This window comes from Phoxinus phoxinus (genome assembly GCF_949152265.1).
Source record: "Phoxinus phoxinus genome assembly, chromosome: 2".
In the NCBI taxonomy this organism is placed as follows: Eukaryota; Metazoa; Chordata; class Actinopteri; order Cypriniformes; family Leuciscidae; genus Phoxinus; species Phoxinus phoxinus.
Window position 1 is genome coordinate 27,997,234 of NC_136877.1, and position 16,391 is coordinate 28,013,624.

The 16,391-nt window shown below is 38.5% G+C and overlaps 1 protein-coding gene across 4 annotated transcripts in view; it reads right to left on the reverse strand.

Moving 5' to 3' along the window:
* Nucleotides 1-16,391, reverse strand: part of lmbr1 (limb development membrane protein 1) — a 40,178-nt gene that overhangs the window by 4,816 nt on the left and 18,971 nt on the right. For all 4 annotated transcript variants that reach the window (XR_013796678.1, XM_079604880.1, XM_079604881.1 and 1 more), the window contains exons 10-16: nucleotides 12,664-12,753; nucleotides 10,620-10,696; nucleotides 10,421-10,498; nucleotides 6,580-6,653; nucleotides 6,301-6,391; nucleotides 5,878-5,944; nucleotides 344-505 (exon numbers count right to left, since the gene is read on the reverse strand). Coding sequence is in view for 3 of the 4 variants with exons in the window: in XM_079604880.1 (XP_079461006.1) it covers nucleotides 344-505; nucleotides 5,878-5,944; nucleotides 6,301-6,391; nucleotides 6,580-6,653; nucleotides 10,421-10,498; nucleotides 10,620-10,696; nucleotides 12,664-12,753 (639 nt within the window). In the remaining variant the exon portion in view is untranslated. The remainder of the gene's footprint in view (nucleotides 1-343; nucleotides 506-5,877; nucleotides 5,945-6,300; nucleotides 6,392-6,579; nucleotides 6,654-10,420; nucleotides 10,499-10,619; nucleotides 10,697-12,663; nucleotides 12,754-16,391) is intronic.

Genomic DNA, 16,391 nt, shown 5'->3' on the forward strand with positions numbered 1-16,391 from the left:
TGAATACAAACAGACAGAGACATGAGTCAAACAAACAGAACAGGAATGTAGAGAACACACATTATGTAAAAAATTATTGTTGGTTTAACAAAAAAAAAAAAAAAGTAGGTAACCTGGCTGCCTTAAAATCTTGAGTTCATTGAAGTTAATACAAAGGAGAAACTCAGAAACTCAAAATATTATGTTATCTGAACCACATTATCCAAGTTGATTTTACAAAGGAAAAAAAGTTGTGATAAATATATATATTTTTTACAGTGCAGGAATGAGGGAAATGTAGAGCAGAAAGAAATTTGGAGGTTAAATTAAGATGTAAGAAGTCGTAATAGAATGAATACATTACCAAGGGCTTTGAGAAGTTCCTCTCGCACGGCAGACGTGAATTTTCGGACCAGACACAATGTGGTTACCACAGCAAACAGAAGATTGTATGAAAGTACGATGTAAAAATTTCCAAGCCAATTAAATCGTCCGAAATCACCCAGGAGATCAAACCTTGTTATTCCTGCAGAAAGTGAGACACAGAAAAATGGTTCTCAAATTCTCTAGTTTTTACTTTACCACCTCTTTCCTTTAATCAACAAAAGGGCTGCTGAACAGCTGAACAGACGCTTTTGCATTCATTCTCTCTTAAAGCTACACTGTGTAACTTTTCTAGTTTATTCTTAGCTAAAAACACTTAGTTCTTTCAAAAATATATGTGCTCATTAATGTATATTTACTTCGTTCAAGTAATAAGGTATTCTCGTGAGTGTATAATATGCCATTGAAAATACATACGGGTGAGGGGTTCGAATGTTGGTCGCCATGTTGCCCCTCCATCTTGAAAGTTCATTAGCCAAAGAGGGACATACCCGTTAATTCAAGCTTCGCCTTTCGCGTCTCCGCAATTCACTGGCACCGGCCCTGTTTTTATTTTTTCAGCTGATCTCTGCTCACGGAGAAAATTATATAGCCTACAATGTAAACTTTGCCTTACGCTAGTGATGTCGTACAATATACAGAATAACGATAGCACTGATAAAAGTTACTTTACTAAGATTAGCTTGCATTCGTCTGGGAACCTGATAGCTGATGTTAGCAATGAAATGGTAAAAAAAATAACGAAAACATAAAACTATTATTAATTTTACATAGATGTCATAACCTATATGTTAACTGACAAATTAAATTACTGCAAATTATAATAGTTTTCTAAAGTAACCTCATCACTTGAAGGAATACTCATGGACGAGGTCGAACTGGAAGCCATGTTAATCTTGGACTACATTGGCCACCGTAGGAGTTAAAACGAAATCGGAATTGAGAGGAACAGAAACTAATATTCACTGGATGGTCATATACCTTTTCACCGCTAGATGGGGGTAAAAATCACACAGTGTAGCTTTAATAATCCTACACCAAACCAATATTACAACCTAAAGATTCATTACTTTTTTTACAACCCACAATTCTCAAATTATTAAAATTTTCTCTGAATTAACGGAATATCAAACAAAAGAACCACATGCACAAAAAACCCATCAGTGAAATGAGAATGTAAACTCATGATGAAATATATGTGCCACGATTGTTTATGTGGGTTGGAGATTCTTAAAAGGATTTGGCATTTTAAACTCACTGTCAATGTCTCAAGCATGAATAAAAGGATTGAAGAAAGGGGAAAATGTATGGTTGGAAAGAAAGGACTGAAAGAGCAGGTGAGGGCTCAAGATGAAGACGTGATAAAAAGGAGGTAATTCTGAAGACACTTAAAGGACTACAACTCCATCTTAATCAGATAACAACACCTAAGATAAGTCTGCCATTTACCATCTGCTGACATATTACAGTTAGAATGAAGTTTGTTTATTGTTCATCACACAAAACTGATTGAGAATAACACATTCTTTCTGAAACAAAATGGACAAGTTAAACTCTTGTACATATACTGTATTATATGACTTCTGTCAGGACCACTATCTTCAAATGATTGACAATTAGCATATAGTTTGGATTGGCGGTATGGTCCGTTCTGGGCGAGAACTCACTGCGCACCCATGCAGCCTAGCATGGATAGGAGCAGGGAGAGCAGCAATAACCCCCCTTAGGGTAACAGAACAGAACCAACATGAATGTATTGCAGATATCATTGATTCAAGATTTTAAAGTACAACATAATTTATTCTGATTCAAGGGGAATCAGAATGCCAAATCCTGACTGGACGAGAGGAGGAGCTGGGGATGGAGGAGGGTAATTCGCTCCTGAGAAACGCGATAGCTGCTGATAATACTGAAGGAGCTTATAATATATGTATACAGTGATAGGTGTCGTATTCCTAGGTCGATGTGGATCAGCTGATGCGAGGTTGACTAACGTGACCTGCCAGAACTAACGCTACACTTGATAAATGGTGCTTTTCAACTGGATGGTACGGTACGGTACGGTACGGCTCGCTTTGTGGCGCTTTGCACTGCATGGTACGGTACGGTACGGCTCGCTTTAAATGGTACCACCTCTGTTGAGGTTCCAAGCGTCCCGTAATGATCCTAAAATGTGACGTGAAAACACTGCAGGTCACTGATTGGTCAGACAGAATCGTCACTACCAGCGCCATTGACTCTGGATCCAATAGTTGTGCTTTGACTAAAGGCGTGTCTTTGTTTTGCTGCCATCAACCTCATTTGAAACACATTTCTCAGTCTTGCAGTTAAAAACATTCACATGCCGAGAATCAAGAACACCATCCCCTCGATAGGGTCCATTGTTCATGTGTTGTGCGTTTGAAGTGTGGTGCGTTTACGATGATGGCATGGCAGTAGATGCGGCGCAACTATAACGATCAGTCTAATCCCACCCACTTTGAAGCGGTACTAACTGCGGTGGAAAAGCAAACCAAGCCGAACCATGCATTGGAAAAGCGTCATAAATGATCAATAGCAACAGGGTGCATTTGCACATTCAAACGACATGTATTTGTGCAAAATAAATTTGAGTTTTAAGTTTCCAAACAAGTGTTTAACTTAATAAAAGTGAATGCAGCATGTGCAGTCTGAAATGAATTAACTCAGGTCATCACTTTAGACTGCATGGATGAAGTCAGTTTTCATCATAAATATGACAAAATATTTTAAAGACATTTGATTTACAACAAGGAAGGTTTTCCTGCACAAGATTTTGTTTTTCATAGAAATAATATATAGAATGCATGTTTCATTTTCTAATTTCCAACCAAATTCATTCCATTTCCCCAAAAAGCTAGTCTGAATTCAGATAAATATTGTTAAACCAAAATAAATAATGTAGCCTTTTTAAACACTGACTATAAATTACTTGCATTTAAACGCATGAAATTTAGAGTTCAACTAGTTTCACGTGTCAGAAAGGAACAATTTGCCTTCCTTCTTTTTCCTCCATTTAAATGCATCATAGCTTTTCCTATTGGGCATGATTCTGTTTTCCTCTCTCTCCAGCTTTTGGGTGCTTCTTTAAATACCATTATAACTCAACCTTTTTCTGGACTATCTCTAAATAAAACATTGCGCACAACAGGCTGACTCCTGAGGATAACTTAAAACAACTTCAATGTTTCGCTTTCAAAATATAAAGCATCATCAGAAAAAGCATCAATTGAAAATGGTAAAACGGGGTCAAGTTTTCATCCCTGCAAACATATGTATTCTAAATTGAATACTGACCAACCAGCTTAAAAAAAACTTTTGGGTATGCCCAGCATCCACCAATTACTGCAGAAGCTCAACGGTGTAGACTTACAAACCTACAACCTGCTAACAAATTGTAGAAAATGAAAAGGATTCATAAATTATAATTAATTCATCTTTTTCTTTGCCTGATTTTTGGCTGCAGTCACATTCACACCATTATCCTGAATTAAATTAATTGCATAAAATCTAATAATACCAGTAGTCCATCACATACCACAAGGTTTATAATAGGGATCCACTGAAATTTCAGCTAACAAATTTTTTTGGCTGAAAAAGCTATTTTCGGTTTTAGGCCGAAATGGCTGTTCAGCGACTGTTGCGTGCACACAATGTGGATAAGCTATAAGAGTTAAACATGTCAGCTGTCAGGACATTAACAGGGTTGATGATATTAATTTCTCGGTTTTAACTGGTAATGATATGGTTTCTTAAATCACATTTTTTTCTATTTGAGCCAAGAATTTTCCATTCGGCGCATCCCTAGTCTATTACCTATAGTCATTGACGATCATGTTGAATTAAAACGATTGCATAAAACTTCAGGTGAACTGCACTTTCCCACTCATGTGTAAATTATTTATTTAGCAAAGGCCTCCTTTTTTTGGAAAGCCCTAGTAATGACATAAAATAAAGAAATCCAAATAACTTACTCCTTCACTAGATAAAAACAAAAACAAAACAAATCAAGAGTTAAATATCTAGATGTTAAAAAGTGTTGAGGTAAGAGTTGTAAAATGTCTATGTAAAAATCAGTCACAAGTTAGTTTGCCTTTCCCATATGCACGCACACGCACACATGCACCACACACACACACACACACGCGTGCGCACAGACACACACACACACACACACACGCACACGCACACACACGCGCACACACACACGCGCACACACACACACGCGCACACACACACACGCGCACACACACACGCACGCACGCGCGCACACACACACGCACACACACACGCACACAGACACACACACACAGACACACACACACGCACACACACGCACACACACACGCACACACACACGCGCGCACACACGCACACACACACGCACACACACACACACGCACACACACGCGAGTATTTCTGAAGGACTTCCATCTTCCATCCACATGCAGGATGTTTTTGAGTCTATTTGATAGTAAATGAGTTTTAATTTGTCTGTTAAAGCTGCTTTTCCACTGTTGGGCCAAACCGTTCTCTTTGCTTAACCGTTCCATTCTGTGCCGATCAGGGTCAGCCGGCACGGATGTGGTTTCATTTTCCACTGTGGTGATAACACTCTTTGGAATGTAATACAAATGCGTCAGTCTTTGCCTTGGCTATTTACTGATGACATGAAATGTATACTGGGTTATGAAGGATGATCAGATATTTTTTTAATTGTATTATTAATTTGTGTTTACGTCGCTCAAATAGCACGCTTAGTTTAGCCAGCTACAGAGAAACTGGTAGCCAGGCAACAGACAAGTGACCAATCCTGAGTGATGACCGACGTCACTACACGTATGGTTAGCCAACCGTGCTGAGAATTCCGGGTTCAGAATGGTTTGTAATCATGCCTTGCTGTACTCGGCTCAAGTGGAACATAAGTGGAACTGTTCCTTACCGTTCTTAGAACCGTTTGGCTCGACGGTGGAAAAGCAGCTTATATGAACAAAGTTGATAAAATTCTTTGGTAAAACCAAAAACTACTCTATGCAAGCTCTCCTTTCATCTATTCAATGCAGCACAGCAGAAATGTTGATATTTTTCTGAAGCTCCCAATGAGTCACTGTACACACACACACACACACACACACACACACACGGCTATTTGAACAGCTGTCTCTGTCGCTTGCCATGTTGTTTATTGCAGCTATTGTGACGGCTGCTTGTCTGTCCTTTTTCTCGCTCCATTCTTGTGTAAAATCTCTATGGCAAATCCTGCTGGAATGTTACTTGTTAAATCTTAACAGTGGAAATGAGTTTGCAGGTATGTGTAAGTTGCAAGTACGTCAGTGCAGCTGGATAATGTAGAACAATTGTAGTACACCACAAGATGAACAAGTATCCAAAAACAAACAAACAAACATTACATGGCATGTTAATGGCAACCCCAAGAAATACACAGATGCTTATGAAGGATAGTGTGTGTATACATGCATGCAAGGGGGACCTTACCAAGTGTTCGGGACATGACAGGCAAGGCCGAGCTCAGCACTAGAATAGATACACAGCAACCGATGATCTACAAGAAAAGGAAAAACAAGTCTAAGAAACATTTCCATCATTCCAAATTAAATATAAAATGACAAAAGACTCCAGTCCTGTGGTCAAAAACTAAATGCAAAATAATAATAATAATATAAATTGTAAGGTTAAATTTTCTTTTTAAGGTCTCCTTGTTACAGTGTAATTATACATTTAAGTACAAAATATTATAATGCAATAATTGGGAGGTTATGTTATTTTTGTATTCAGATGCTAAAAAAATATATTCAGGTATTTTAGAGAATAACATGAACCATGAACTGTTTGTGAATATTTTCCCATCTGACTAAGTGTCAACAGGCCATAAAACTGAAGCAGTGTTGCAGATCCTACCGTTGTCATGGTAGTGTCGTCCTTTCTGGGAGTGAGCTCCTGAAAGATGCGAAGGCTATAGAAGCCAACCACAGACGAGACCATCAGATAACTGTTCAAGAGTTAAGACTAACACAGAGGTTTCTCGTCAAACCCTTTACTAGCATTTCACTCCAGAACACACTCACAACAATCATAAGCAAACAACTTGAGTCCCTTCACTAAACACACACAATCTGTGATCAAACACTAGACTACAGCTCATGCATAATTTGAGAAATCACACACAGCAAAGGATACAACATGAGAATAATTTCAATAACTGCCTGGGCAACTCCAAACGTGGATAAAGAGGCATTGCCAATATCTCTCTCCTGCCAAAACAAAGAGTGAAAGTTACTGTCAAAGGTTATTTTCATAAACTTCATTATTTCCCCATATAAAATTTGGTTTCAGAACATGATCTTTTTTTTGTATGACTACCATAAGCGCCGGTTTAGGTTCTGGACTGAGGCAATACTCTTACATGGAGAAACTGCATGTAGTGGACGTGTTTTAGCGACATGCCCAACGCAAAGGCTCCTGTTACAACTGAAGCTGTTAATCTAAATAAGACTACAGTGTTGACACCTCAGTGCTTCAGGCGGTGTGGGCAGAAAAAAGCGGCACAAATATTTGGAGCTGTTCTGAGTGAATGCTATTATGAAGAAATAAAACGTATAAAGCTCAGATTAGCGAAGTTTCCCCTCTCACCAATGAGGACAGACAGAGTGAAATTGGCGAAGAAATGAATGGAAGCAGATGAAAGAAATCTTTTTAAATTCACCGCTGCTCACACACGCATAATATGCGAGCAGGTGTTCAAACAAAAAAAAAAGAGAAAAGAATGAAAAAGCAGTGGTGCTCTTACAGTAAGAGGCTGCATTGAATGAATGGCTGCCAAAAATTAGGAGAAAAATGTGGAAAAAATAAACCAAAACAAATGCGTTGGCAAACAAAGTTTTTCAATCTCAGGCCTTTAATATCTTTTGAAGTCATTGATGTGATCTGAAGGTTTGGATTAGAATTATTACAATAAAAACCAACATTTATTTGACATAATTTATCAATGTAAAACAATCTTAGTCTGGGCTTGACAAGTAAAATAAATAAATAAAATAAAAATCAATCATCAGTCTCATTCTAATGATGTGCACTTGACAGAAGACCAATTCAAAATCAACAGAGCATATTAAAATATTTATGATGATCTTTTTAACTGGATTAGATCAAATCTGAACCAGATTTTATAATGTCAGTCTTGCTTTGTTGATACTGATGTCAGGACTGAAGAAAGTTTACTTGTGATTAAAAAAACAGAGAAGCTTAACTAAACACTGACTTGTAAAATACGATCAAACGCTTACTGAATCATCCAAGAAAGTTAGCTTGTAGTTAGCTCATGTGAAATGAGACCAAAATAGGTAATGTGATCATAAAACCACAACCCATTCTCACTTGCTCAATAACAGCATAAACACCACTGAGAGTGTTTCAGAGGAACTGACAGCTAAGATTCATAATACTGTGTGAGTGTATATTTATATAGCATGTAGTAGAGCTACGCAATTAATCATTAAAATATCGCAATCTCGATTCAAATACCCACACAATCTTATTCCTAAAGGACAATGATTCAGCCGTCTATTAAATCTTTGACAAGTACGATCATAGCGAACATTCAAATCTGCGTCAGGGCTGCCGCTGAGCCAGAGAGAGCAGTTGTCATGTAGGCTAGGTATGAAACGGCTCCACAAACAGTCTTTTCAACCACACCAGGCCTCCCTGGTAGAGGAGATATTGTATCTCAATGGGACCTTCCTGGTTCAATAAATAAAAAAATCACAGAAGTACTGGGATAAAAGTCTATATTTGGGATATAAACACTGATGTCTACGGTAGAGAACTAAATAAAGTAAATCACCTTTTGAAAGTAAATTGGAGCTTCAAATTGTATCAATTACAATTGGCGACAAGTGACTGTTAAACATTTTATTAATTGAATCATTCATTCAAGAGATTCATTCAAAAACACTGATTCATCCAGTAATGAAACAAGTGAAGTCTTTATGATTGAGCTATTGAATTTTTTAAAATAGACTGCAGAAATAAACATGTTGTCAGAACCTCTAGTAAATGTTTTGTTTAGTTGACCAAAATCATGATCTCTATTTAAAAAAAAAAAAAAAAATCGTAATTCCCAATTTATCCAGAATCGTGCAGCTCTAGTATGTAGTATGCATGTATGAATGTATAATTAAACTTATTGTAAAGCATTACACTTTACAATTAGTTTAATTTTGTTAATATTAGTTATTTATTTTATTTTATTTAACAGCATTTATTAGTCTAGGTTAATGTAAGTTAATGTAATGTTATATATACACCTATGTACACACACACAGCTTCACTTCACATCCATCCTTGACTGTCATTTAACTTCAAACCATAAACCGACTGACATTATTGAACTGGACAGGCATCTGAAAACTCCTTTTATGCTCAGAGCTGTGTCAGGTGTTTGTTGGCATTGCTTAACACCTGTGCTTGAGTGAGTTTGAGGATATCTGTGTGTTAACCTTCCTTCAGGTGTGTTCTAACTACACTACATGTTTTGATGTGTCTCAGCTACCTCTGATGTTGGATAATAACAGAAAAAAAAATAGATTAATGACTAAAAGGATTAGATTTTTTTACATTCTCTTTTTTAGGAAGCTGTTTACTGACAGGTTAGGGGCTAAATGCCATCTGTCGACTCTTATCAAAGGTTCAGAGGTCAAAAAGAGAAATATGATATCCCTTGCTATCATCACTCCTTCTGCTCCGTATGTGAGATATGAGTTCGGATGAGAAACGGACATTAATGAGGCTGTTTTTAGCATCGACGATAATTCTGAATCCATGGGGAGTGACAGCAATAAGACTTTTATGGCAGTCATTAGCAACAGTGCATCAGACAGCTTAATGCAAGCAGTGCCATTGCATTAGATCTCCTTACCTCATAGCCACATTTACGACACCCTGCCTTATCTGACGGTCTCGGCGTTAACCTAGTTACCTTAACTCGCATCAATCTCTCTTAAGATTGTTGCGGAATGCTGGCCCACGCCCCACCACATCCCAACCCGACGTAAAAACCATCAAACAGACGTAGAGACACCACTGCTGGGTTGTCGTGGTTACACGAGATCATAAGCATGGCACCAGTCCAGCTCATCAAACGCATAAACCATTAAACCAGCCTGTCAAGAGGGCCCTTCGTCTCTGAACACTGTGACAAGTGTAATTTGGGGGATTTTCAGTCAAGCATCATGCCAAGGCAAATATCGACACTAATAAAATAATTAGAATGTGAAGCGGGCACTCTAATAGAGAAGCTCAACACTGTCAAACCGTGGCCAGAAAAGGGATCTGCCTTTCCTTTGTTGTGGGAAGAAAAAGAAAAATGTGCAAAGCAAGGGCAGCAGGTGGGAGTGGGAAAGCAAGGTGAGATAAGACCATCATTGTATGGAGGGAAGGAAAGAGTAAGAACAAAATGTTAATTAAAAAACAAAAAAAACAGGAAATGACGTAACGGTTCCCATGGACCTATTAAAGCATTTACCTGTCCAAGCTCAAATGAGTGGTAAACTGACTTGGACAAAAATGTAACCAGCCGTAGCTTGTAATTACCTTGTCAAAAGAGAAAACTGAGTCTGTCTTCTCACAGTGCATAACTGCTCAAAGGTTAAATGATGGTTTCATTGCAGCAGTTTGGCTGAAAGGACTTCAGTCAAGTACTAAAAGCACCCAGTTAAAACAAATGAGGTCTGTGTGAAGAGTTTCACACACGTACAGTACGTGAGTGCTTTTGAATTGACATCAAGCAGAGCGAACGGGAGCACAACTCTGATAAAGAGCATCAAACAGCAGCGACATGATACACATCTCGACCACTCTTTTCTTCTACAGCAGCACACACCTGAGCATATCAGGAAATCAGTTTGTGTCAACGCAAAGCATGATTTTAGCAGGACGCAGCAGTAGTGAGAGGAGGCGGCAACAAGTGAAGGAAAAGTCCAGAAAAGCTGAGTATTGGTTTGTTGACTTGCATTTTTCTTACCGTTGAACCCTTTGGCATAGCAGTCTCATCAACGAGCAAGTACACAATGTTCAGAACAACCAGGAGAACAGAAATCGCCTGCAAGCAGCACAGATTAAAACAAGCATAAGCATTATAAACAGCAGAAAAAAATATATAACACCAACTGCATCAAGTCATATGCTTTGTTGTTCAACCCTGCAAAGTCTAAAACACATACCGTTCCAGCAAGAAGGATCAGCATCACTATGGGGTACAGGAGGTTCTTTTCCCAGGCTGAGGCCTTCTTTCTCCTTTCTAGGACGGAGGGATGAGAGAAACTTTTTTAGTGCACATATCTCTGACTTATTGTAAATACTGTACGTTTAACCTTTCAATTTAACCTTATAATTCCTTTAATTAGTCCATGCCTCTCAGTGTCTGAATTTTTTTAAAATTAAATACGGAGTAAATAAACAATCTGTGTTTAATGCAGGAGAATTTTTAAAACATTATTTTTCAATTAACAAAGCAATAAGGACACTATTCATAAGTGCAACACTACACAATAAGTTTCAATTTCTTAACGTAATTGCATTAGTATCACAAACTAGCAATTTGCTACAATATTTATTAACCTAGGTTAATGTTAATCTACAAATATATACTTTCTTAGTTAATTCATATTTGTCCAAAATACAATCATAATACACATATATTAGTTACATTAAACTAAATGTATACAGAATATAACTTAAAAAAAACTGTTAAAATGCAGTAGTCTATGTATAAATTAACATTCATCTAATAGATTAATAAACGCTGTAAAAGTATTGTTCATGGTTAGTTCATGATACCAAGGGCATTAACTAATTAAACTTATTGTCAAGTGTCACACATAAAAGGCTACATTTACAATGTCAGTTTTTGGAATTGACAACTTACAGGTGTGAGCTTCGAAATGTCCTGTTCACACAGCAACTTACAGTAGCGTCTTGAATACTGTCTGTATGAACGTGTAACGGGAGTCAAATCCGTATTCTATAAGTGACAAAGTGACAAAATAACACCAACATTTTCCTATTTACATGTTGTGATTTGTATAGTCACAGCGTGTACAAATAACAAGGTCGCATGAGACACAGCCATCTTCTAACAGTATACATACTGGGAACTATATTCTAAGCACTGCTACTTCTGCCGAGTGATTTGCTCGCAACTCTGAGTGAACTCTCGTCTCCTCACCACGGACGGGGCTTCTCATGTGCTGCGAGCAAATCACTCCGCAGAAGTAGCAGTGCTTAGAATATAGTTCCCAGTATGTATACGGTTAGAAGATGACTATACAAATCACAACATGTAAATAGGAAAATGTTGGCGTTATTTTGTCACTTATTGGGAGCAGTATGCTAGCTGGAGCCGTTTACCTCCAGTCTTTGTGCTAAGCTAGGCTAGCGGTGGGTGTGTCGGACAGAGTTACGGCACGCACGGAGATGAAAAGGGTATGTATGGACTTATCTCACTCTGGGGGATACGGCGAAGAAGCTAAAGTCCCAAAAAGTTAGTGTGTTCCTTTAAGACATTTAAAATGTTTATCGTATATTGACCTCTAACTTTTGATTGGTAGTCAATAAGAACTAACTGTAGCTTCTATGATAATCTATTGCTTTGCAATTCATTAGTGTGTAGAGATAACAGCTACCAGTTATTTCAGAGTTTACTGAATTATGGCTACATATAAGCATGTCTATAGTTCCGAACAGCGATGGAAAACCTCAAACATTAAGGCTTCTCCTGCTCCACTCATGAAGTGGGTCTAGATACATCTCTCTATCTCAGTGTCTGTCACTCCCGTGCCGCTCTGTCCTCTACTCTCTCCTTCTCAACATCTCCCGCTCTGATTCTGCTCTGGCTCTGAGGTTGGCTGGGTTCCCTGCATATGCACCATGCTGCCTCTAAATTAATGACCGCACTTGGAGAGACAGCCACAATAAAGTTTGCATCACACTCCAATATCCTAAGTGCCTTTGTGGCCTCCTCTCCTTCCAACTGCTTGTCTCTCTGGAATCATTTATAATACCCCAAAACACAAGCTGACGTCGAAAATGATACAGCCATACCCTATCTGGCCCCACTCCAAATGACTGTTCACATTCAAATATGCACACACTTTGCAATTCAACATTATTATGAGTGGATATTGCAGCCTACACATATTTTAAACTGACAGTTCATAATCATGGTTCAATTTAGTTTAATATAACGTTGTTAAAAACATCTCTCACCGAGTTTGTTCCTCTGATTGCGAATGTTGTCCAGCTCTTTGTAGAGATGGTGCTGAGAGTTTCCATGGAAATAAGAGTTTGACATCGTACCTGAGTGACAGAAGACAGAAAGAGCGGAACAAAGAAAGATACTTTCATTCTGTTTACCTTGGCTTATTAATAGCTTCTGTAAAAAAAAGATCAAAGAAAACATTACTGATGTGAACATAAATCAGTGGTTTGAACGTTATCTTTTCCCATACTCAAGTACATAATTAATATATCACACCATTTGTCAGAAAGTCTGTCAAGAAAGAACAGCTTTCATGGAGTGGAGATTCAATATCTACAATTCAATATCTGGACGCCCAAGAAGTGAGACTGAGCGAAATACCCTGCAGGAGGTTTGTCACCACAGTTCAGCATTATTGTATATTAGAATATTTCTATTAAATTTTCTATTCTGCTTCGCTAATTCTGGCACTTTTAACTGCATTATTTAAGAAAATCTCATGAGCACCACACAACAGCAATCTCAAATGTGGTTAACAGTGCTGGAAGACAATGCTTTGAAAAGTTAATTATTGCTAGTGATTACATTAAATCATTATATTTCATGGAAAGGAACACGTTTGATACTTTTAGGTCACTTTTTTATAGGTCATAACTTCTGGAGAGAAATAGCACAGACACTGGTCAAAGATTCTAGTGCGCATGTGTCAAACCGCCTATGCATCCAGATGGACACAAATGCAGTATTCGCGTCAGAACTGAGGTATACTTTGGGTCCAGGCCAGACGTGTGCATGCTGCAACTGGTTCTGACGGAAGAGGGGACTGAGGTTTCTTCAAAACACTGACTGTGTGTGTGTCAGGAGGTGAGAGTGAGAGGGCAAAACCAGAGAGGGGTTCTCCAGGAAAACCACAGACTTCTGTCTCATTTAGCCGTTTCATTCTGGTGTGTTTTTTTTCTTTTTTTTTTTCCTCCTGTTTCAGTGGTTCGTTTTCTCCTCAAAGCAAAGGATTGGTTTGCACGGCCTCGGGGGACACACACTGGCAGATCAGCAGCAATTAGTTCAGTGTTACACCGTTACTGGCATGCAATAAAAACACAATCTTTCATCTTTTCACCGACATGGGGCTGAGAAGTCAATCACTTTGATCAAAACGTGATTATTATTATGATGATTGTACCACGCCCTGTCTGGTAGAGGTTCAGGTTCATAAAGAAATTATTAAAAGAAGAAGAAAAAAAACACAACAGGTGGGTTCCTGATCATGTACTTGTCCATACCAGTGATCTTTAGAAAAAAACTGTACCCAACGACCAAAACTGAGAAGAATGAAATAGAAAGTGTCACTATTAGCTGATCAGGACTGGATTGTTCTGCCAAACATGGCTCACAGTTGCCCTAAGGGCTAACATGATGTGAGCAAAAAGTGAGAGAAAGAACAAGTCTTTTTTTTTTTTTCAAACGTGTTTTATGGAACAATAATTCCAATAGTTTGTTAAAATCAGCATTAGTCAAGTGTTTCCTAATCTTCTTTTTGCTTTTGGCAAATGATTGACTAAATTCTTGCTTATAGCCCTTCGATTAAGGTGATAAAGGTGCTGGTCAGCAGCAACTCAGTAGAGGGACGCTGGCAGAAGGAAAGGAGATGATGTCATTGTTTTCTAAAGAAACTTCAGCCGGTTCTGCATTACGTCAGTGGTAATTATGCAAAGCAGAGAGCCATCCGGTACCGAGGAGAGTTTTTGCAAGGTCACCCTGCCACTGCGCATCTGGGCAACAGAGAAAAGCATAGCAAGAGCCAAGACAGAGGACAAACAAATGCCTGCAATTATATGAAAGCATACACTCAGACAAATGCACCTAAACACACAGCCACAAGATTCCCTCACATTGCATAAACACAAGTGCACTAAATCACTAATGCCTACATAGAATGACATTCACACATAGCAATATACACACACAACTAGATGAATGCATTCAAAATACAACACAGACACCAAATGGAGTGATCTGTATTAATGGCCTCAATTTAAGGACAGTAAAGTTGACATCAGATGCAGATTACTGGATCAATGGAATAGTTAGCACGCTTATCAATTAGCCCATATCAAAGGCCTGCAAGAGAGCGTGTCCAGGCATGTAGTATCTAAATGAAGTTACAGTCAGTTGGGTAATTGTTATTAGATAGAACACAGATAAGAGAGTAAAGCAAAGTAGACAGTTTCCTCTTGAACTCTCTTCCCCTCAACCTCACCTCAGGTTTTTATTTACGGTGCAAAAGAAGAAAAGAACGAAAATTCCTTAAATTCCTGATAAGGTAAATTCGTTCTCTCTTTAACGCCTGAGCGAGATCTTCCTATAACGCAGAGTTCTTATGCTTTGCCAAAATTGCATTCCGCATCCCTAGTGGCCTTTTGTCACCCGATCACAGTGACTGCCACTGCGGTTCACATCAAACAACAATCACAAAAAAAGCGAATATCGTTAAGACCGATTACAATTATTTTATCAGGTGTTCAAAGCAAATCTGCCTTTGGTGCTAACACTACAGAACCAAACAACCAAATGAGAGGCTATTGAAATTCATCCATGGGATTTGGCCAACTGGGTACTATCAGTTGAGATGATCTAGCTTACCTCCGTGAATTCAATAGAAAAAGCACATGTTCTATGTTGACTGGCATCTGTACACTCTGTTGCGTGCTTGAGTTGAAGCTGAAGTCTAGTTTGGCTTTAAGCCTAAACACTTCCTGTATTGTGTGGATGTTTGTGTAGGGCAGCAGTCAGGAACCTACTCTTTGACAAAAATCATGTGGTTTGCCAGGTATGGCACCCTTTACCAATAAATGATCGATATAAAATTAGACGCATCAATAGAGATTAGCTTTCTACAGAAAAAGAAGCCAATTACAATTCCTTTATTATTGTATATCCTGAAGTTAATGAAAAGAAAGTTTAGAATAACAAATTTTAATTTGTACCAACCAAAGTGTGTTTTCAGTGCTGTTCGTGAGTGTCACGACAGCAATCCTAGAGTTCCGGCACTCAGACTCAAATAGCTACGTAGCTTGTTTGTAGTACTTTAAAAATGTTTAGAACAGCAGCGATAATGTCAAAGTAGGCTATATATAGACAAATAAACATCATGTACATACAAAATGGACAATTTCCTTTGAGTGGGCTAATGGTCGCACCCTCTGAGGCCACGTTTACACGATGGGAAAACGCAGATATTCCTCTGCGTTTTGGCCTGTCATTTACACGAAAACGCCGTTTTTATCCCAGAAAACGATTATTTCTAAAAACTCCGGCCAAAGTGGAGATTTCTGAAAACGCCGGTTATATGTTGTTGTGTCAACTGGGAGAAACGGGGTTTTAGGTTCTCTCTTGTCGATTCTGAGGATTCTGATTGGCTTGCATGGCTTTATCCTTCTCCCTACACTGCCGCCCATAGGTTTGGCATAGTTATGATGGCGCTCGACGGCGTATTTATGCGGGTTGTGTGCACGTTGTTATTATTGAAAACGGAGGGGGGGAAATATTCGTTTCTCTAAATACCCGGCTATGTGTAAATGTGGCCTGAGTAAGAGTGCATGGGTATGATTTCTCAGATGAGATAGGATGAACGGGAGGGTGTTAAAGGAAGTGAGAGGGTGGGTTACAGTCAGGAACATCATACTATTAGAACAGAAGCAGGTCAATGAAGGAAGAACTAAAAAATTGAAGTGCAACA